This window comes from Myotis nattereri (genome assembly GCF_964212035.1).
Source record: "Myotis nattereri genome assembly, chromosome: 10".
In the NCBI taxonomy this organism is placed as follows: Eukaryota; Metazoa; Chordata; class Mammalia; order Chiroptera; family Vespertilionidae; genus Myotis; species Myotis nattereri.
In genome coordinates this window covers 59,156,250-59,178,799 of record NC_138085.1, presented here as the reverse complement: position 1 = coordinate 59,178,799, position 22,550 = coordinate 59,156,250, and the positions used below count along the sequence as shown (strand labels likewise).

The 22,550-nt window shown below is 48.5% G+C and overlaps 1 protein-coding gene across 3 annotated transcripts in view; it reads left to right on the top strand.

Moving 5' to 3' along the window:
• Positions 1 to 8,446: 8,446 nt before the first annotated feature.
• TTC7A (tetratricopeptide repeat domain 7A) overlaps positions 8,447 to 22,550 on the top strand; it is a 104,970-nt gene continuing 90,866 nt past the window's right edge. For all 3 annotated transcript variants that reach the window (XM_081101156.1, XM_081101155.1, XM_081101154.1), the window contains exons 1-2: positions 8,447 to 9,003; positions 17,141 to 17,304. In XM_081101156.1, the coding sequence (XP_080957282.1) occupies positions 8,820 to 9,003; positions 17,141 to 17,304 (348 nt within the window). In that variant the 5' untranslated portion in view covers positions 8,447 to 8,819. The remainder of the gene's footprint in view (positions 9,004 to 17,140; positions 17,305 to 22,550) is intronic.

Here is a 22,550-nt window from a genome sequence, read left to right as displayed (position 1 = left end):
GAATGGAACAGAGTGCAGAATCTGAGAGGGAAGGTGGGGGAGGGTGGGTGGGTGGGAGGTAATCAACCAAAGACCTTGTATGCATATATGCATAATCCATGGACACAGACAATACAGTGCTGAAGGCTTTTTTTTGGGGGGGGGGAGCATGCTAGAGGGGGCCAAGGGGGAAGAGGGGATACATATGTAATACTTTCAACAATAAAGAATTATTTTTTTAAAAAAGAAGCTCTGTATCTGATACCAATGCCTCCACTTCTGCGGATCTTATCCTCTTCCCTCTCTTGAATCACCAATTGTTCCCTCTCTAATAAACCATTCCTACCGTCAAACACCCTTTCCCTCTGGTTTCTTCACTACCACACTAAAGAAACTGCAATCTGCATGCAAATCCAATGGTACCTTCTCCTCTCTTTCTACTTACCCTCTCAGTGCTGTCCATCACAGCCAACCACTGCCCACTTTGAAACACTTCCATCTCGTGTTTTCTGACATCATGCACTCCTATCTCACTGGCCTTTTTTTTTTAATTCCTTACCTGAGGACATGCTTAGAGACAGAAAGGGAGAGGGGAGCATCGATATGAGAGAGAAACATTAATCTGTTGCCTTCTGTAGGTGCCCAACCAGGGATTGAACCTACAACCCAGGCATGTGCCCTGACCTGGAATCGAACTGGCAACCTTTTGACCTCAACCAACTGAGCCACTCTGGCCAGGCCTGTCTATTCTTTCTAGGACTCTTTTCACTGACTTCTCATCTTCTGTTCAACTTATAAATGTTAAGGCACCCAGGGTTCTAGCCTGAGTTCCCACTCTCCTTACATGATTTCATCTACTTTCTTATGAGCTTAGCTTTCCAATTAATAGAAAGTTTGATTTATCTTACCATAATTTCAAGATGTTTTGAAAGAAACGTAAATACATTTATGAAACGCATTCATGAATAAAAGCATTCTAGAATATGTTAAATATGAATGTTTTGAATTAGAATATTGGAAAATAATACCTGGAAGAATAAAAATATGACATGTGGTATTCATAAAAAATACCTTAATAGTCATTGGATATTTTCAAGAGTACTCTAAGTTTTTGGTAACTTGCACATTTGGCAAATTGGGGGGTACTATGGACATTGAACTAATTGATCCTTCCATAAATTGACCTTTAGGGATCTGGGCTGCTTCTACTCAGCTTTCAGTATTTTTTTTTTAAACAGGTCAGTTCAGTGCACTGCACTTGTTGTTTTTTTTAGTAAAATATTGACACATACCTGCTCAGAATAAATTAACTTGATCATATCACCTGTAAGGTGACTTGTCTCCTGCTTTCCCTCAAAATTCCCACCATTACAGTTTATTCTTTAAGCAAAATTAATAATTGTTTTCTCTTCTTGACCCAACATCTAATAGTTTTAATAATATAAGTGAAGGGGGGGGGGGGCGCGGTGTGTGAATGAATCAGTTAATCAATTTTAAAAGAATGGTAAGCTTTTTAAATTTTATTTCTCACAGTGACACCCATTAACCTATACCTGAAATTCTTATTATAACTATACTGAAGGTTGCAATGACAGAAATATAGAAAAGAAGGGAAGCAGCAAGAGAAACATTTTTAATGTATTAAGTATTATTTTTTTTAAGCATTGCAGGAATTGAACATTGAAAAGAGCTGAACTGTAGGACACAGACCATGTTAAAATTTAGTGCAGAGATGAAAGAATATAAACTGTAAGACCTGGGTGGCAGGGTAAGGCTTTACCGAGTAGGTGAGAGTTGAGGTGGAGTACTTGGGCATTCAGTCATGAGACTGGGACACACAGAGGCTGTTAGCTAAACAAACACAATAGTTACAGTCAGACTGTTCACATTATGAAAGTCTCATCTTATAGAAGGCATTTTTTATGATGATCACTAGGGGCCCAGTGCACGAATTTGTGCACCTTGAAAGAAACTGTGGGCTACAAGGTTGCAGTAGGCACAGGGGCGGGTCTCCACCCATCCTCCATGGCCCCCAGTCCCCTTTCTACCGACAGCCCCTCTCCTGCCACTGCCAGTCCCACGTACTGACAGCGCTGGCCCCGCTCACACCCACTGAGGGCGCAGAGCAATTGGGGCCTGCACCAGCAGTGGGTGTGAGTGGCGACTGCTGCCCCAGTCGCCCCTTAGGAACAGGGGGAGGTGGAGAAGCCCTGAGGGGTAATCGGGGCCAGCAGCCACTGCTTTCACCCACTGACTGCTCCCACCCACTGACGGCTCCGAGCCATCGGGGCTGGCACCGGGTGCCAGCAGCGGGTGCGCGTGCCAGGCAGGACCGTGGTGCGCAGAAGCAAAGAATTTTCAGTAACCACCAGAGGCTCGCCCCAATGACAGCGACCAGTGCCCTGCCTTGGTCTGGTGCCCCTGCTCACCTGCTCCACCATCTCACTGCAGCCAACACCTGCCATGTTCCATGCTCTGCCACCTGCTGCCAACACCCGCCATGTTCCGCACACACCCCGTGGTGTTCAGTGTGCGTCATAGCGACCGGTCTCTCGGCCGTTTGGTTATTTGCATATTAGCCTTTTATTATATAGGATTTTTGCCTAAGATTTAATTTACAAAATTTCTATTGACAAGGCACTTTTCAGCATGATAGCCACTGCATGAACAGAGGCAGTTACTCATTCTTGAGTTTTCCCAGCCACAGTGTTTACTCCAAGAATTAGTTCAAACCCTCTGCTCGGTCATTGATTGATTCATTATTCTTTGTAAGTGATTAGAGGGATAAGTGTTTTCAGGGTCTAAGGTACACTCGAGGACCACCCTGGACATGGAGAAAACACATTAAAATTAGAAGGGACTTCTTTTGACAGAGCATTCTTTTTCAGAAAAGGGTAAAGTTTCGAATGACAGAAAATGATCCTTCTGAAAGAATATTAGAAGCTTCCTTACAGTCAAAGAATCATCCAGAGTGTTTATAGAACCTCTTTGTACTGATTGATGGCTCATCCTCTAGTGCAGTGGTTGCCAACCTTTCGGACCTCACAGACCACCAGTGGTCCATGGACCACTGGTTGGCGACGGCTGCTCCAAAGGTTTCCTTAGTGCTTGAAAGTAGAGAAGGGAACTAGGAGGAGAAAGCAGGTCCAATTTAGATGCCACCCTGGAGGTTTATTACTAGAACTGCCAAGAGGATTTTAATCCACAACACTCTCCATCCAAGTTTAAGGAGAAAATTTATTGTTAAACACTATTGTGTACTGTCTGTCTTACTTTTCTTGCAACATCCATACAGACTGACTCCATATTTCACATAACCTTTATCCTTCACAATTAGAACCTTTTCCTTGAAGTTCTGAGTAGTTTGGAAAGCCCAATCCAGAGAAGTCTATCAGAAGCATCTATCTACACCTGCTCACTGTGATGGACAAGGACATCTGTACAACTGCTGGGTACCATCATGCACAGTAGGCCTGGGGCGGAGCAGAAGGCACTGCAGTCCTCCAGTGGGCTGGACAGTAGAAGGCTGGGCAGCCCCAGGCTCTCAGAGTCAGGCAGGGTGGCTGCAGCTCTAAGATTGCAGCCCCAGCTGCAGGAAGAAGAGAGCAGTGCCGTCCTGGGGGAGAGGTCCCTGTGTCCAGGGAACAGCTCCACTACTCTATTTTCCTCTCACTGCTTTATAATAATTACTGTATGCACTTGCCTTTAATTGTGTTATTTTTTCACAACAAGTATGTTTTTTAAAAGACAGAAGAGAAAAATAAATTATTTGAAAAGCAGATGGAGCAAAGCTATTGTTTAAAGTCTAAAACTGCTAAAATCATCAAAAGGCAGACACTCAGGTCCCCTTAGGAGTCTGTTGTTGTTGTTGTTGTTGTTTTTTTGCAGGGGTTGGCAGAATGGCTAAGGTGAGTTGAAAAGGCTATCCTTCACTCCCTCTGACCTAATCTCCTCCCCTCCTGGCTGGCCAGATACCCCAAACCTCACTTCCCTCTTTAGGGTAAACCTCCTTCCACATAGAAAAACATCTCTTATGGTGACGTTTAAGCTCTGGTTTCGTTCTCAGCTGAAAACCATCATCAAAGACTCTTCAAGGCCTAGACAAGACAGAGAACATCACAGAGGAATTTAGGATAGCTTGAGGGACATCTAGTCCAGAGCATCCAAATATATATAAATTACTTCATACATTAGTAGGAAGCTCAGATGTAAAAAAGTCAGAATGGGCCCAGCATGTGGCTCAGTGGTTGAGTGTCGACCTATGAATCAAGAGGTCATGGTTTGATTCCTGGTCAAGGCATATGCTTGGGTTTCAGGCTCAATCCCCAGTGGAGGGCATGCAGGAAGCAGCCGATCAATGATTCTCTCTCATCATGGATGTTTTTATCTCTCTCTCCCTCTCCCTCTCTCTTCCTCTCTGAAACAATATATATATATATATATATATATATATATATATATATATATATATATATATTTAAAAAAAAATTTTTTTTTTTCAGAATGGGAAGACCTCTGGTGACTTAAAAGACCTTAAATTGCATAGGAAATTGAAGGGGTTTAGAAAAGCTATAGATAGTGGTCAAGGTCTTTGGTAAACTATCTTTTAACTTTCCTGTGGAAATAGATGGTACTCTGATTCAGTTCTTCAAGGCAAAAAACATGGTGGGTTTGGTGAAGGGAGAGATTAACTGAAGAACTTATATGCATATATTCATAGCCCATGAACTTGAAGGCCTGGGAGGGGTGGCTGTGGGATGGAGGTGGCCAAAGGGGGGAAAAACAAAGGGGACATCTGTAATACTTTCAACAATAAAGATAAACTTTAAAAAGAAAAAGGAGGGACAGTATTCAGGAGTAAATCCTGAAGCCGACTTGACTTTGGCTCTCTCCCTCTTAACTTTTTGTGAATGGCCTTAAACCAGAAATAGGGACTTATTATGCTATGATCAAAATCTTGAAAGAGTCTATATTGAAAGAGCTCTAAAACTAAGAAACTAAAAAAACAGAAAAGAAAAAAGTTATCAATGAAGGTGTTCCATTTCGCATTCCATTCTTAAACCTGCAAGGAAACATTTCTCTAAAAATTAAAGGATAACATTACAACTTTTTGATTGATATGGGCACAATAATATCAATCTTAAACCTGAGCACTACTATACAGCATGTTCCTTGGAGTCAACACCCTATTCCAGTCATGCATCTAGTTAATAATCCTCATCGCACCTTCTCCAGCCCCCCCCCCCGAACCCGTATAACTGTCACCCTTGAACCTTTTTTTCCCCCCTTTTAGCCTAGAATCTTTAACCAAAGAGGTTTTTCCTTTGTGACAATCATTAACTTACTAGCAAGGGATTTACTGTGTCCTGATGGTCTCTTCCCTCCAGTCCCAGAGAACATCTCTATTCATAATGAGGTCCTGGCTAACTTGGATATTGTTGTACCAGTACTTTTTTGTGTAGATCAAGCACAGATTGAAGCTCTTTTGTGGGCAAACAATTCTAATGCTATTCTTCCAGACTAAACTCATCAAGGTTCAGAATGACCTACCTAAACCTTTACCCAAATTTGCACAATAGCCTCTAAAACAGCAGTTCTCAACCTGTGGGTTGCGACCCCTTTGGGAGTCGAACAACCCTTTCACAGGGGTCGCCTAAGACCATCGGAAAACACATATATAATTACATATTGTTTTTGTGATTAATCACTATGCTTTAATTATGTTCAATTTGTAACAATGAAATTGGGGGTCACCACAACATGAGGAACTCTATTAAAGGGTCGCAGCATTTGAGAACCACTGCTCTAAAACAAGGTGCTACAGAAGGAATAAAACTAATAATCAAAAGCCTGAAGGAGAAAGGAGTCTTCATATCGCCTCCTATTGTCCCACTGAGAAACCCAGTAGGCAAGATATAGATTCAGAGCAGGGAAATGGCGGCAGATTAAATGGAAGCTACGCTGACACCCTCCCAGGACCAAACTTAAATTACAACTTAAATACAGAAAAAATCATCTTGAATAATAAACTGAAGAGTAGCTGGAGAGAACCCTGATAACCAAGAACTGAAAGTGGAGGCCACATAGACACTGGTAAGAAGTAAATCAATACCTCCTATGAACTTCATTACTTCCTCTGAGCTCAGCTTTACCTGATCAGCAAGTTATCTTGATAGCAATCAGAATTTGTCCTAAACTTTCACCTAAGAGATTTCAGATTAAAAAATAAAAACCACCACCACCCTTTTTATATGCCTTTGATTTTGGCAAATGTTACTAATTAGTCATGGTTGTTGTGCCTATACAGTGGGGCCTTGAATTACGAGTTTTTTGAGATAACAGCTGTCTCTTGGCTGATTTTTTGCATTGAGTTGATAGAGTAATTTGAGTTAACGAGCTCCTTAACGAGCTCGGTCTCAGAACGAATTAAACTCGTAAGTCAAGGCCCACTGGAGTCTCTTACTGTCCCCCCAAAAAGCTGGTCACTAGCAGGCTGGGGTCTTATCTCTGCTGGAGAAGAGCCATGAAGGCAGGTGTTCCACAGTATTGAGGAGCAGCTCATGATAAGTTTTTTGTTTCTGTATTATAAAAATATATTTGAGCCAAACAAAGGATGCGCCTAGAAGCAAGATCTCAATAGACTGAGAAAAATTCTTCTCATCGTAAGTTTAAACCATGATACTTGGCAGGGCTTTCCCCGCCTAGTGCAAGGGATGTTCCTCCCCACCTGGGCCCATGCCCACACACATATTGGAACACCTGTCAAAGAAACAAGCAGCCATTCCCCTTCAGCTAGTTCCCTGGAGTGCTGCAACCTGGGGGCAGGATTGGCAAAGGACCGCAGAAAAGAGGGAGGAGGTTTCTTTTCCATAAAGATTGCCTCCTGCTTATCAACTCTGCTTTTCTTTGTCTGCCCCAGGGCTGACTCTGGGGACTGCCAGATCTGGGGTAAATCACAGGGTGTTCTCAGGCCACCTTCCCCGGAAGGACATGCTCAAATCATTCTCCTAGCAAAATCCGGTTCTGGTAACTAGCAAGGGCAGCCAAGGGCAACTAACCAAAAGCCAGCTAGAGGAGCTGACAGTAGTAGGCAAGGAGGAGTGTGTGTAAACTGAGCAAATTCTAACTGCCAGAGCTGTCCCAATTTTTCTTCGCGTATCTCCTGGATTCTGGGAGATCAGGACAGACCCCAGGTACTCAGCACAGCCTCCAAGTTCAGGAAACCCTGCCTGCCAAGCAAGGAATGGAGCTACATTTGGAATCTGGAGAGGAGGGTATCTAGGAGGATGGGGTGGGGGGCAGGAAGACTGCCTTCCACTGATAACACTACCCCCACCCCCCTCCCGTGGCTGCAGCGCCAAGGGCCCAGTGGGATAAGCACCAGGAGCCTGGGCTCCTCTTGACAAAAGCCTTCCCACGTTTACAGCTGTCCAGAGGCTCCCAACATTCAGTGGCCATGCTCACTCTCAAGGTCACGTGCCGGCAGTGGGAAAGACCTACTTGAGGGGTCTTAGGAGTCTGTACTTAAAAGCTTCCCTGACACCCCCGTTCTCTGGAGTCTTCGCTTACACACAGGGAGGTGTTTTTTTTGTTTGCTTGCTCTTTGTTTTGGTCTTACTGTGATTTTATGCGTGATGGCCTCCATCCCTACACAAGACTAAACCGAGGGCACCCGGAGGTGGGGCCACCAGAACCTGTACCAGGCACAGGGTGTTGTTGGCCTGCCCCTCCCCACAGGCCACCAAGTAATCCTCTGAACTTCTTAGTACCCCACAGAGCCAGGCTAAGCCTTGCCAAGAGCGCAGGACAGCCTTGATCACAGTCTTTAGACACCAGAAGGAAGAAATAAATAAATACCAAGTTGGAGAAACAGCTTAAAACCTTTAAGAAATCCAGGGCAACTGGATTCTGCTGAGGACAGTCGGTTAGGTAAGGGAGTCAAGTTGGAAAGAGGAACTCCGCTGTTTAAAAAAAAAAGGAAAGAAACAGCCTGTTAGAGCGGAGACGTCCATAGAGTCGAGAGACTCAAAACCCGCCTGTTTTCTCCCGAGTACCCCGGGGGTGGCGCGCCAGGCCCGCGCGTTCCCCGGAGGGAGCCGGGCCGGACCCACGCGGCGGAGGCGGGTTTCCGGGGAGGCTCGCGTTCGGGGTGGGGGACTCCCGGCCGGCCGGCCTCTCCTCGGATTTGTGACGTGTCGGGGGCAGCAGTGGTGACGGAGCCATCACACAAAGCCGGAACGTCGGGGCGGGGGTCTCCCAGGCCAAGAGCCCCAATGGGTGGGGAAGGGGGCGGGCAGCGGGGCGCCCCCGGGCTCCGGGACTCCGCCCAGCATTAAAGTGAAGGCCGAGTCCGCCGCGCGGGTGGCGGGCGGCTGGCGCCGGGGCGGCCGCGAGCGCTTCTCGGGGGCCTGGCGGCTGTGGCCCCGCTGGCCGCCGGCGCGCCCGCCTCCCCGGAGCCGCGCCACGCCCTCGCGGAGGTGGAGCGGAGGCCAGGGGCGGGTCCGCAGCTGGCGGCGCCCGGGCTCGGGGCGGGGGCTGTGGCAGCAGCTGCAGCAGCGGCGGAGGGAGCAGCGACAGAGGCAGCTGCAGCAGAGGCGGAGGCTGCTTCTGGACGCGTCCGGGCCGCGCGGCCGGAGCCCCAGCCCGGAGGCGCCGGGCGCTGCAATCAGTGCTGCTGCTGCTGCCCTCCCGCCGCCGCCTGGGCCCCCGCTGCCCCCGGGCCCCCGGACGCCGTCCGCGCCCTCGTCGACCCCGCCTGCTTGTGCGCCCCAGCCGGGACGCCGCCCCCGGCCGGGTCTCCACTTCTTAGCCGCACCTCCCATGACAGCGCCCGCGCGAAGATGGCTGCGAAGGGCTCACACAGCTCCCACCTGAAGGTAGAGAGCGAGCTGGAGCGCTGCCGCGCCGAGGGCCTCTGGGACCGCATGCCCCAGCTGGTCCGGCAGATGAGGGCGCTGGTCCTGCCCAGTGGTGGAGGCAGCCGAAGAGCCATCTCGAGCGCCTTATTCACCCCTCCGGACACCGGTGAGTGAGGGAAGGGGCTGGTTCGCTAGCTGGAGCGCGCGAAACGCGCCTCCTCCTCCAGGAAGTGCGCCCCGACTGCCCCCAGCCTCGCCGGCCGTCTTTGGTATTACCCTTCCTGTCGTACTAGTCTAGGGAGTGCCCGGGCAGTTAGAACGGCTTTCCTGCCCCAGGAGAAAACCCGTGCAGGTTGGGTGCTTTGGGGAAAGGGGGAATCGTCTTTTGCTCTCTGCCCTTTAGGATCATGTGGGCAACTCCATCTATTGTGAAATGGTGGTATGGGCACGTGTCAGATTAGGGCTTGGGCTGGACTCTTGCACCACCTTTGAGCTCCCATCAGGTGAACACTGTGTGTCTCCCCATGCCTCCCCCAAGTCAAGTTGACAGCGGGAGCTCTGTCCACAACAGACCTACTCGGAGGGGTTGATGATCACGGGGTGAGGTGGTGAAGTGTGAAAGAGGCCCCGTAAGCCTCAGTTTCCTCCTTTGTGGCCGGGCTCGGGACCCTTCTAGCCCTGGCAGCTCGTGGCGTTAGCAGCAGGGCTGGGCTCCTGGGTGGGAAAGTACCCTGATGTGGCAGTGGGGGAACCCCGCCCCCATCTCCAACCTCAAATCCTGTCCCCGGTGCCTTCAGCTCAGCCTGGAGAGCCCTCTCTGAGCCCTATCTTTGAGCGCTTCAGAGCCCTGTGGAAGGAAGTAAATACACCCAGTTATAAAGAGTTTTAAACTCTGCCTGTGGAAGGCTCTGTGGAGAAGGAATGAAAATAATAGTAATAGCTAACACTTACCTAGCACTCACTGTGTGCCAGACACTGTCCTAAGCACTTTAATGGACTCATTAATTCCTCCCAGCAACCCCCAGAAGCAGGTACTCTTGTTAGCCCCACTTACAGATAAGGATACTGAGGCACAGGGGAGTTAAGTAACTTGATCATCCCGTTGATAAGTGGTGGAGTCAGGATTTAAACCCCGATTTCTCAGCACATCCTTGTAATCGCTTGTAGTCTTACCTCTCAAAGATGTGTAGCACCAAATGCCAGCCTGAAGAGTTGCCAAAATGGACAGGGAGGCAGGGAGGTGACCAGAGGGCAATTGCGCATTAGATGGTGGGGCTCAGGAAGTACCAGAATGTGTACTGGCCTCTGACAGTGGAAAGGGCAGAATGTGTCTGTCCACTGAGGGGGACGGATAGAAGGACACTGAGGGGGGCTAGGCGGCAGGGACGGGCAGTCAGGTTGAACCTTTGAGGTAGTTCTAAGTGTGGCAGTGGCCAGAGCTGGTACATATATGGGAGAAGCTGGTGAGCCCCCCCCTTTTAGGGCAGAATAGATAAATTACAGGTTCCCCTCTATCCCCTGTATGGGTTGATATGGGGTAAGTCTGGTGAGGGTGGGAAATGGAAAGTGACCCACACAGAAGGCATTGGGGTTTTCTCAAAGATATGGGAATCTGAGTCAGGTTGGCACTGCAGAGAAACACACTGGGACCAAGACAGGAACCAGGCCTCCTTCCGTCCATACTGGGCTGTATTTCCTAAGCTATTCTCTAGCGGTCTCAAGACATTGAATGTTTATTCGTTGGTATCCCAGAAAGAAAGAGTTTAGAGAGCCACACAAGTTAAGAAATTAGACCTAATGGATTAAATATCGTTAAACAGATGTTTAAACTGCAGGACTTATAAGGGCCTTTAATATGCTCAGCTGCATGTGATGTTAAAGCCAAGGTTAGAGTATAAATACCACATTTCTCCGACTTCCCTTACTATATTCTATGAAGCATTATTGGGAAACACTGGTATGACAGTTTATAAATGGTATGGTATAAAGTGCTTTCTCTATTTTTTCCTTTTTTATTTTTTTGTTAATCCTCACTCGAGGATATTTTTCCCCATCAATTTTTAGACAGAGTGGAAGGGAGAGGGAGAGACAGAGAGAGATAGAAACATCGATGTAAGAGAGGCACATCAATTGGTTGTCTCCCGCACACACCCAGACCAGGGCCAGGATCGTGCCCGCAACTGAGATAAGTACCCTTGACTGGAATCGAACCTGGGACCCTTCAGTCCACGGGCTGATGCCCTATCCAGTGAGCCAACCCAGCTAGGGCTCTATAATTTCTGTGGGGAGGAAAGGAATTATTGTCCCCATTATATTTTTGTTTTAAATAATTTATTTCAGAGAGGAAGGGAGAGAGAGAGAGAGAGAGAGAGAGAAACATAAATAAGAGAGAATCTTTGATCAGCTGACTCCTGCATGCCCCCTACCAGGGATCAAGCCCAAAACCCAGGCATGTGCCCTGACCGGGAATCGAACATAGGTCGACGCTCAACCACTGAGCCACACCAGCAGGGCTATTGTCCCCATATTAAACACAGGGACACCAAGACTCAGAGAAGTCACATGATGTGTATGTGGCAGAGCCTGTCCCCAAGCCTGAGCCCCTGCAACCAAGTCTGCTAGTAACTGAGTGGGGCATATGGAGCCTGGCCTGGCTTCACTGTGGGAACTGACAGGCACAAGGGAGATTGAAGGATGGTGGGAGGTCTCTCCTGTCAATATTGGGGTCAGTGATTTTTCCCCCACTGTTAAATCCAGATACACTATCCCCAAATGCACGCATGCACATGAGCAAGGAAAACAGTGACTCCCAAAGCCCATGCATGGAGCTTTTTTTTTTTTTGGATTGTCTGCTATCTTGGTTCTCTCTCCATGGGGTTCTTTTTTTTTTTTTCCCTAGAAAAGCCCTTTTTCTTTCTTTCTTTTTTTTTTCTTTTTTTTTTTTTAATCCTCACCTAACGATATTTTCTCCGTTGATTTTCATAGAGAGTGGAAGGGAGAATGAGAGAGAGAAACATCAACCTAGGTACATACCCTTGACCAGAATCGAACCCAAGACCCTTCTGTCCATGGGCTGACGCTCTAGCCACTGAGCCAAACTGTCTAGGGTTCCATTGGGTTCTTGATCACTTGAGGGACTGAGAGGCTGTTTTCTGCGGGGTGGTGTTGTTGGAACTGACCCCCTGCAACTCAGGAGGGAGTTCCTTAAAGTCCCACCTGGCCAGTTGGACTCTTCCAGTCAGTGCCTGGAAGCTTTAACAGTTCTAAACTTGGGAGAGGGGAAGAAGGCACTGAGGGGGAGCCAACCCCCAGCTGAAACCCATTTTATAGCCTGAGGCCCTGAGGCCCTGCCGCATCTGTGGGGTTTCCCTCAGAAGCTAGAAATCCCAAAGCATGGATTTCACTGCAGGGAATAGGAGGGGAGGGCCCCTCTGAGGGGGCTTCTTGCTGGTCTGGTGGGAGTGAAGGACTAGGAGAAGCTCCCTCAGAAGGGCCCCTACCCCCTTTTCCCGTCTGGGGAGGCCGCTCCCCGCCACCCACCCAGGGGGAAGGTGGTTGCCCCTTTTTGCACCCTTACTTTCAAACTCACATCCGGTTTAGATTTGATCAGGATGGAGCAGGGGAACCCCGGAGTACAGCTCTCTGGGGTGGGGTTTGTTCGCGTAAAAACAAAGAGCCTACCCAAGTGGCTAAAGAGTGTTTCTTCAGATGAAGTTAGAAGGGGTGTTGGAGGCAGGTGGCCTCTGACTAGTTTCAGCCTCTTCCTTCTCTCTCAACGCTTGGAAGGCCCCCACCCTCTGCAGCCCTGTGAGGTGAGCAGCTGTGGAGACCGCCACGTCCCCATGTGACCTGGTGAGGAGGGGCCTGGTCTGGACGCCAGGCTTGCTGGCTGCACCCAGGTTTCCAGACGGTGAATTGGCAGGTTGTGGGGAGGGGAACACTGTCCTGCAAATGTGGGTGCGGGGAGGAGGCAGGTGTCCTTGAAGTGGGTCTCTGTGACCTGGCACCCTGGAGAGGCTGGAGAAGATGGGAGCAGAGAGGAAGCTAGCTGCCAGAGTCCTTCAAAACAAGGGGGTGGGCAGACAGGGTGGCCACTCGGTGGTGGCCTCACTTGAGTCTCTGTCAAGGGCAGGGTGCTGGGCTGGGCTGCCAGAACCAGCATCCAGGCTCCCAGAGTCTCATTCTGTCAAGAAGGGGATGCCCCCAGCAGGGGAGAAGCTGGGCCCCTTACCCAAACCGTGTAGGGAGTAGATTTTGGACAATACGATGATAAAAAGCAATTTGTTCTACCTTCAGAGAAGGACAGGGAAGCCTCTATGCACCTGGATTCTCGTTTAACAACTGAAAGTCAAGAACTTTTAATTTTAAAATATCCTTCAGTTCCATAGACTGGCCAGTTGAGAATAATAGGATGGAAAGAAACGGGGGGGGGGGGGGGGGGGTTGAGGGAGAGAAAGATTGGTGCAGGGAGAAGTGAGCAAGAAAGAAAAGAAAGTAAATTCCCAACACCTACTGAGTGTCTGCTAAACAAAACGGAATGAGTGGGGGTGAAGAGGAGGGGAAGTGGCTCTGGAGAAGGACCTGAAGTGTTAATTTATAAAATAGTCTAAAACTTGTAATTCTTATCCCTGCCCTGGGAATTAGTATTAATTCTTTTTTCTTTTTTCTTTTTTTAAAATATACTTTATTGATTTTTTTACAGAGAGGAAGGGAGAGGAACAGAGGGTTAGAAACATCGATGAGAGAGAAACATTGATCAGCTGCCTCCTGCACACTCCCTACTGGGGATGTGCCTGCAACCAAGGTACATGCCCTTGACCGGAATTGAACCCGGGACCCTTCAGTCCGCAGGCCGACGCTCTATCCACTGAGCCAAACCGGCCAGGGCTCTTTTTTCTTTTTAAATGATTTTATTGATTTGAGAGAGAGAGAAAGGGAGAGGGAGAGAGAGAAACATCGATCAATTTGCCTCCAGCACGCACCCAATCAGGGATCAACTTGACCACATGGGTAGTGCCTGACAAGTAATGGAACCGGTAACCTTTCGGTGCACGGGATGATGCTCCAACCAACTGAGCCACTGGCCAGGGCACTATTAGTTTTTAACCTTAAACTGTTCTTTATTTCTAAAGTATCTGAAGTTTTGCTCTGCATGGGATGCCAGGGAGACAGATTATTCTTTGGCTGTGCTATTCTATTGTTATGGGCTGTGGCTGTAATACTATTGCATATTTTTATTTCCATCTATAAAATGGGAATAATATCTACCTTTTAGGGCCGTGCTGATTAAATGATACTTTATAATAAAGTACCTGGCACTCAGTAGGCCCTCAACAAATATTAGTCTCCCTTACTCATTAAAAGGTGAAGGGATTAGCTGAAGAACATATATGCAGGGCCCATGCACACAGACGATAGTGATGCGAGGGCCCTGGAGGGGGAGCCAGGGGCGGAGTGGAGGGGGGCGGCGAAGAAATGCGGGCCATCTGCAATAGTGTCAACCATAGAACATGTACATTTTTTTTAAAAGTGCTCTTGTGGTTTAGAGCAGTGCTTCTCAAATGATCTGTGAGGACCAGTTTTATGATTTTAAATTCCCAATCTGATGTGCTCTGATACTTGCATAAGATACACAAACGTTTACCCTCTAATTTTTTATTATTCGATTCAACAGATTCAAAATCATTCTGTCATGTTATTGCCAACCTTTGTTGAACGTGTACTCTACGTTTCTGCACTTACCTCCAGGGACTGGGTCACACACTCACAGACCTACCGGTTCTAGTCCTGGGACTACACTTTGAGCAACAAGTGTTCAGAGGACACTCGCATAATTTTGAGGAGCGGTGCGTGCCCTGGGGAGTATTTCAAGATTGAGGGTTGCCTGGAAGGAAGCTGGTTTCTCCAGGCCTGAAAGGAACCGAGCCAGTGAACCGTGGAGAGCTCTGGGCTGGGCAGTTGGGTGGCAGAGGCGGGGCCAGGTGGCTGGATGGCTCTGCTGCTGTGCAGGTGGGGAGCTGGCTGTTGTAGAGCAGAGCGCTAGTGCACTCCCAGGAGAAGGGCGGGGACCCGCCCAGGAGGCGGAGCCCGGGGAGAGGCTGGTCCCTGCAAGGAACAGGTTCCTAACTCCACCCCTGGTTTTACAAAGGCAAAACAGGTGAGGGAGAGCAGTTTGCCTAGAGGTGTACCTTTCAGGCACCCGCTGCTAAGCATCCCACCACTCCTTCTGGCCAAGATTTGGAAATGACGCTCTAACCACTGAACAACTAACTGGCTAGGGCTGGATTCTGCTTTCTTATCAATTTATTTTGGAATTCATTCCTCCATAATAGCACAGACCGAGCTTCCTCATTCCTTTTTATAGCAGCGTGGTGTCCCTTTTTATGGATGTACCATGCTTTAATCAGCCTCCAGTTGGTGGATACACAGGTTTCCTCTAATTTCCTGCTATTACAAATAATGCTACAGGAATGACCTTATGTGTAGGTTACTTTACACATTTGCAAGGACATCTGTAGGAGCAGAATTGCTGAGTCAGTGGCAATGTACAAAAATAATTTTGATATATGTTGCTAAATTGCCCTTTATAGAGATCCTACCAACTTCTATTAGTGATGGATGATGGTTTCACCCAGGTACTTGTCTGGCCATTTCCTCCAAATCTTAATTTGAGAAATCAAGAGGTAGGTATAGCAAAGGATCCACTAAAAGGCTATGGCGTCCCTAGAGGGAACTGTGACTATCCTTGGGACTCTGGGCTTTTGGGATGTTCTCTGCATGGAATCTCCCTTATGGATGGAGAATCTTCAGAGGCATGCAGTTTGGAACCAGTGGCTTTGTTTTGTTTTTCTTTTTTATTAAAAAAAATAATGTTTTTATTGATTTCAGAGAGAGGAAGGGAAAGGGAGAGAGAGATAGAAACATCAATGATGCGGAGAATCATTGATCAGCTGTCTCCTGCATGCCCCCCACTGGGGATCAAGCCTGCAACCCTGACCAGGAATCGAACCAAGACCTCCTGGTTCATGGGTTGACACTCAAGCAGTGAGCCCCACTGGCCTGGCTGGAACCAGCAGCTTTGAGTTGTGACTAAAGTGAGGTGGTCCTAAGAGTGAGGAATTAGAGGCACCCCCGGATAGGTGGCAGGAGAAAGAGCTCTGTGAAGAGATGGGACCAAGCACACATTTCTGGAGACATTTTGGAGTGGCATGCAACTCCCTGAGACTTGTGGCTGCCTCCTGGGGTAGTGGTGAGGGTCCAGTTCATTCCACAGATATTTTCTGGGCACCCATGTGAGTAGTGGGCCTGATCCTCACCCAGTTGAAGGGGAAGGACAATGAGCCAGTCACATCAAGCACTACCTCCGGAGGCCATCATGAAAGCACACTTGGCCTCTGGCCCTGCACACTGAAGCCCCGAATTCTACTCCCACCCGAGTCACTTTTGCTGAAGGTAGCAGGAATATGGTGGTCACTAGATTGGCGTTTTCAACGTGGTGGGGGAGGCAGCAAATTAACCAAGCAGTATAAATTCACCTGCCAGGCGGTGAGGTCTGCAGATAAGCTGGCATATGTGAGAGAACCCCAGAAAGTGCTGGTATTAAACCTGTTCAGGCTTTGCCTTGCTGACAAGCAAATCTGCTTCCTACCTCAACTCTTCACTTGGTTGCTAGGTTCTCCCTGGGTCATGTTAAATAAAATGCCTTCAAAGTGGAGAAAACCAAATGTGGTTTTATGGAAATTAGGAGCACGTGAAAATGCATTATTAAACCGTCTCATATCATTTTCTTCTCCGGTCATTTGGGGAAATTCCTTCTTGGTCTAAGAACTTATTGTAGGGAGTGGCTATAGGGTCAAGCCCTGGACTGACCTGTGGCAGAGCCACATACAAGTCCCAGCTTGGAGGGCAGAGCCCTCCTGGCACAATTAAGCTTGACCCAATAGCCACTCCCTACCCACAATGGGTCATGGGTGTGACTTTGTGCCTCATTTTCAATTCTGAAGTTCTGGTAATTTGTCCCAAATCCTGGAAACTGCCTTCCCAACCACTAAACTACAGAAAATAAACCCAAAGGAGCGATTTGTGCTGGTACAATGGTAGAATGCCTGCCGGTGTGTGTGTGTGTGTGTGTGTGTGTGTGTGTGTGTGTGTTTAAGGCTGTTTAAGTTTATGGAAACAGTGCCTTCATTGATTTTCTCGGACCTGGGAAATTTATGTGCTGGGATCAGGTGGTTGGGTCACTACAGGGACAAGTCCCAGGCTCCACATGTGCCTGGCTCAGGGATCACTGCCCTGTTTTTCAGATGACTTTGGAAAATTGCTCCTGGCTGAGTCCCTCCTGGAGCAGTGTTTGAAGGAGAACAATGCCAAGATAAAAGACTCCATCCCTTTGCTGGAGAAGAATGAGCCGAAGATGAATGAAGCCAAAAACTATCTGAGTAGTATCCTCAACCATGGGAAGCTGTCGGTAAGTTGTCAGCCCTCCAAGTCTGGGGCCACCTTTCCTCTCCTGCCTCCTATCTGCTCTCAACCTCCCTGAGTTATTCCGTCACCTGAGCAGCATGTGTCCCTTGGGTTGGCCTTGTGCTATTCAGTACAGTAGCCACTAGCCACATATACGCGTGAAATGTGGCTAATCCAAATTGAGATGTGCTATAAGCATAAAACATACACTGGAGTTTGAAGACTTAGTACAAAACAAAGAATGTAAAAGATCATTAATACTTTACATTGATTACATGTTCAGATGATAGAATGAATTGAGTTGGATAAAATCGTTAAAATTAATTTGACCCTTTCTAATGTGTCTAGAACATTTTATTAGAAAATTTAAATTACACATATGGCGTAAATTATATTTCTATTGGACAGTGCTTGGTTGACTTAGTATGTGCCTGGTCCTGTGTGCTCTTTGGGGGTCTCAGGGAAACAGTGAGCCCAAGATCTACTTGGAAACAGGCAACCATACAGAGCTGGCTAGCGACGGAAGAGCTCAACAGGGCAAGCCAGTTTAAGTCCAAGTGCATTTATTGAGCACCTACTGTATGCAAGACACCGAGGGAAGTATAGTCACAGCCTTCTCTAGACCTTTACTACTCAAAGCAGGGTCTTCCCACCTATAGATTGGGCATGATCTGGAAGCTGGTTATAAATGCAAAATCTGAATCAGAATCTGCATTTAAGAAGCTCTCTGGGTGATTATGGCACATTAACATTTGAGACTACTCTAGATTACAGAGTACCCTGAGCTATAGTAGAGGTATTGATATGTCATTAGAGACCCAAAGAAGATATAATGTTTCTAGAAATATTCTAAAGTAATATATTTATTAACCTAAGCATTTGGTTACAACCTACGATGTGCAAGGCATTGTGTTATGTACTTTGAGGGCAATAAAGATGAGTTCAGCATGGACCCTGTCCTCCGGTCCATGTTGCAGGTCTTCTGTGAAGATAATTCCTATCAGCACACTGTCCAGGGTGGACTCTGACACAAGCCACGGGCATGTGTACATGCACAGGCAAGTCTGAGGGGAACAGTCCTGGGGGTGAGGTAGGCGTCAACTCAGAGATGGTAATACTAGAATTGGACCTGGGGAGGGCTGGGCCTTGAAGTGGGAGGGAGATGGGCATATAGAGATAGGACAGAGCTACAGAGCATTCCAAGCTAAGGAAGCAGTGTGTAATCTAAGGGTTCCTCTTGTAAGAGTTTCATTAAAATATGTCAGGAAGAGTAAAGGGAATGGTGGGTAATGAGGTTATAAAAGTACAGTGTGTCCAGAGAATGGGGACTGGAACACCACACCAAGAAGCACGCGGCTTTTTCTGTAAGCAGTTCGGGGAGAGTGTTCTGGAAGTTTAAGGTTACCGCCTTTAGACTCATGCTGTGATGGGATGGTTGAGGCTCTGGGAGGTTTCGTATTGGATTAAAATAGCTGCTTGACCCTGAGCATGTCCCCTGACCTCTTGGGCCCTCCAGTCCCCCATGTACCAATCAAAAGGGTTGGACATGATTGGTGAGTCCCAAACTCTTCCCACTAAGATCTCTTTTAATTTTTTTCTTTCCAGTAGATGCCATTAAATATTTAAAAATTGTTTTTAAAATAAATATGACTTAGGCTTATTGTAAAAAACTCACCACATAAACAAGTGGTTTGAATAATAAATAAAAGGCCTTGTTTGCCACCCCTCAGAACCCTACCCCATTCCCATCCCCATAGTTGAGCACTGGTCATCATTGGGCGTGTGTCCCACTTCTCTGTGTGTTAACCAACACACGTGCACACATATAGAGCTTAATTTTCTTATTAGAGTCACAGGCTACGTATTTGACAAGTTGCTCTTTTGCACTGAGAACTTTCACTTGGAGCTTTCTCCATGCCAATGCCTCTTCCTTTGTATTGGCCTAATAGTATCCTCAGGTATTGTTGTGGAAAACTGTGTTGTTTATTTTATATCGCAGATTTTACCATGCTCTATTCATCAAAGACATACAGAGTCACTGATAACACGGAGAAATTCCCTGTTATCCAGGCCAAAGCCAAAAACATTAAATGGATCAGGCAAAATAAAATATTAAAAGTAGTTTATGGGGTTCTCTATCTTACCCCAAAGGCTGGAGTATGGTTGAGGAGGGGGTGATTTTTCCTGGCAGCAGATGAAATCCCAGGTGGATTCCTGTATAGTAACTGATGGGAGGAGGAGAGTGGAGAGGCAGGTCCTGGGGCATCTCCTCAGGATAGTTTGAAACCTACTCTTGGTGGCCTGCCAAGCTCAGTTCTGTGGAGGTCGGTGAAAACAACCATTTGTCATAACTTGTGATCCACTGAGCGCCAGGCATTGCACCATCTCCTGGGTGCCTCTTGTAACCCTCTCAATGGCATTTTCTAGTATCCCCATTCTCCAGGTGAAGAAACTGAGACCCCAGAGAGGTTAGTCACTTAGCCCAGGGACCACAGCAGCAGCTCCAGGACTTACTCACAGGCCTGTGTGTCTTCACCTCTCAAGTCCTCATGCTCTTTGCTACTTCTCGGTGCTGTGTCCCTACGTCCTGGAATGGAAACAAGATAATGACAGATGACTCGTACTAGTGTTAGTGATGATGGTGACACTTTGGCTCTCACAGGTCCCATTTTGCCTCCGTGAAGCATTTCTTCACCTCTCCTCTCCTCTCACCTGGGTATTCACATGCGGTCGTCCTTCCCTGTCCGTTGACAGAGACAATGAGGCACAAAGACTAGGTGACAGGCCTGCTCCACAGCCGGGGGACTATTCCCCAGACGGAGCGACTTCCTGCGTAGCCTCCTTCCACCGGCCCGGGCTCTGTGGTTCCCTGACTATTGGGATGACAGGCCAAGAACATTTCAAATTCAAATGCGCGGGTCCCCGTGTGGCCAACTTTCAAATCTGCCAAATATGGACATTAAAAAAATAACAGCAAAACTGTACCATTCTCTATTACCATCATAACACCAAAAGGCAAGACGAATATGCTTTCAGAATTAAGGGCAGCTTTTTAAATAGCATAAATTCAGCTTTATGAAACATTCCCACATGGTCCTTAATGTGTCCCCAGCTAAGTGGAAGCTCTGTTGTAAACTGTCATTGGTCCACCAGGAACCACCTCGCGCCACCCTATCATCACGCCCTGAAACTTGTCCTTCGGAGCGTAGCTGCCCTTTTCCCCATTTACAGCAGAACAGGATAATAATAATAATAATTACTCATGCCCTGTATTTATCATGCTTCTTTCTAAAGAAAAGTTCAAAGCTCTTTTCTGGACTTTGCCCTATTAATGCTCTCGGCATAGCTGTGATGGGAGGTGAGGAGTAGGTGTTAGGATCTGGCCCTCACGATGGGAAAACGAGGCCGAGCAAGGAGGAAACATGCCTGTTTCTTGAGACCAGTGCAGAGAATAGCAGAGATGTTGCCCGCCTTGGAGGAACCGTGGGCTGCATGCCCCTGGGGGGGGGGGTGTAATGTATGGCCCTGGCCCAGGGAGGGGGTGGCCTACTGGGGAGACCAGCAAATGCCCTTGAAAAATTCAGCCTTTGAGAGTTAATCAGTGGTCAGCAGGTCAGGCTTGCAGGAGCTGACTGGGCCCATTTGGTAGAGGCATTGTAGGAATTCAGCAGAAGGGAGCTCCCTGGTAGTCAGGGAGGCTTCCAGGAGGAGGTGGGCCTGAGCAAGACCCCAAAGGATGGAGGAGGAGCTGGATAGCTTGGGGGAAGGGGAGACTATTCCAGATAGGGAGCCTGTGTGAGCAAAGGCAAAGGTAGAATGTGTATTTACAAAAACCAAAAAGACCATGAGGAAGGGGAATTTGGTTGTGCCATGCTCCATTCTCTTAGTTGGCTTCGGAGAGGGCAGTAGATGGTGCGGAGTGGTGGAAGCTTCCCTTGTGGTCTGTCACTGTGCCCCTGAGTCTGTCACTGTGCCCCCAAGTCTGTCACTGTGCACCCGAGTATGTCACTGTGCCCCCGAGTCTGTCACTGTGCCCTGAGTCTGTCACTGTGCCCCAGAGTCTGTCACTGTGCCCCAGAGTCTGTCACTGTGCCCCCGAGTCTGTCACTGTGCCCCAGAGTCTGTCACTGTGCCCCAGAGTCTGTCACTGTGCCCCTGAGTCTGTCACTGTGCTCTAGAGTCTGTCACTGTGCCCCAGAGTCTGTCACTGTGCCCTAGAGTCTGTCACTGTGCCCCCGAGTCTGTCACTGTGCCCCAGAGTCTGTCACTGTGCCCCCGAGTCTGTCACTGTGCCCCAGAGTCTGTCACTGTGCCCCCGAGTCTGTCACTGTGCCCCCGAGTCTGTCACTGTGCCCCCAAGTCTGTCACTGTGCCCCAGAGTCTGTCACTGTGCCCCTGAGTCTGTCACTGTTCCCCCGAGTCTGTCACTGTGCCCCCGAGTCTGTCACTGTGCCCCAGAGTCTGTCACTGTGCTCCAGAGTCTGTCACTGTGCTCCAGAGTCTGTCACTGTGCCCCCGAGTCTGTCACTGTGCCCCCGAGTCTGTCACTGTGCCCTAGAGTCTGTCACTGTGCCCCAGAGTCTGTCACTGTGCCCCAGAGTCTGTCACTGTGCCCCTGAGTCTGTCACTGTGCCCCCGAGTCTGTCACTGTGCCCCAGAGTCTGTCACTGTGCCCCTGAGTCTGTCACTGTGCCCCAGAGTCTGTCACTGTGCCCCAGAGTCTGTCACTGTGCCCCAGAGTCTGTCACTGTGCTCTAGAGTCTGTCACTGTGCCCCTGAGTCTGTCACTGTGCCCTAGAGTCTGTCACTGTGCCCCAGAGTCTGTCACTGTGCCCTAGAGTCTGTCACTGTGCCCCCGAGTCTGTCACTGTGCCCCAGAGTCTGTCACTGTGCCCCCGAGTCTGTCACTGTGCCCCCGAGTCTGTCACTGTGCCCCCGAGTCTGTCACTGTGCCCCAGAGTCTGTCACTGTGCCCCTGAGTCTGTCACTGTTCCCCCGAGTCTGTCACTGTGCCCCCGAGTCTGTCACTGTGCCCCAGAGTCTGTCACTGTGCTCCAGAGTCTGTCACTGTGCCCCCGAGTCTGTCACTGTGCCCCCGAGTCTGTCACTGTGCCCTAGAGTCTGTCACTGTGCCCTAGAGTCTGTCACTGTGCCCCAGAGTCTGTCACTGTGCCCCTGAGTCTGTCACTGTGCCCCCGAGTCTGTCACTGTGCCCCAGAGTCTGTCACTGTGCCCCTGAGTCTGTCACTG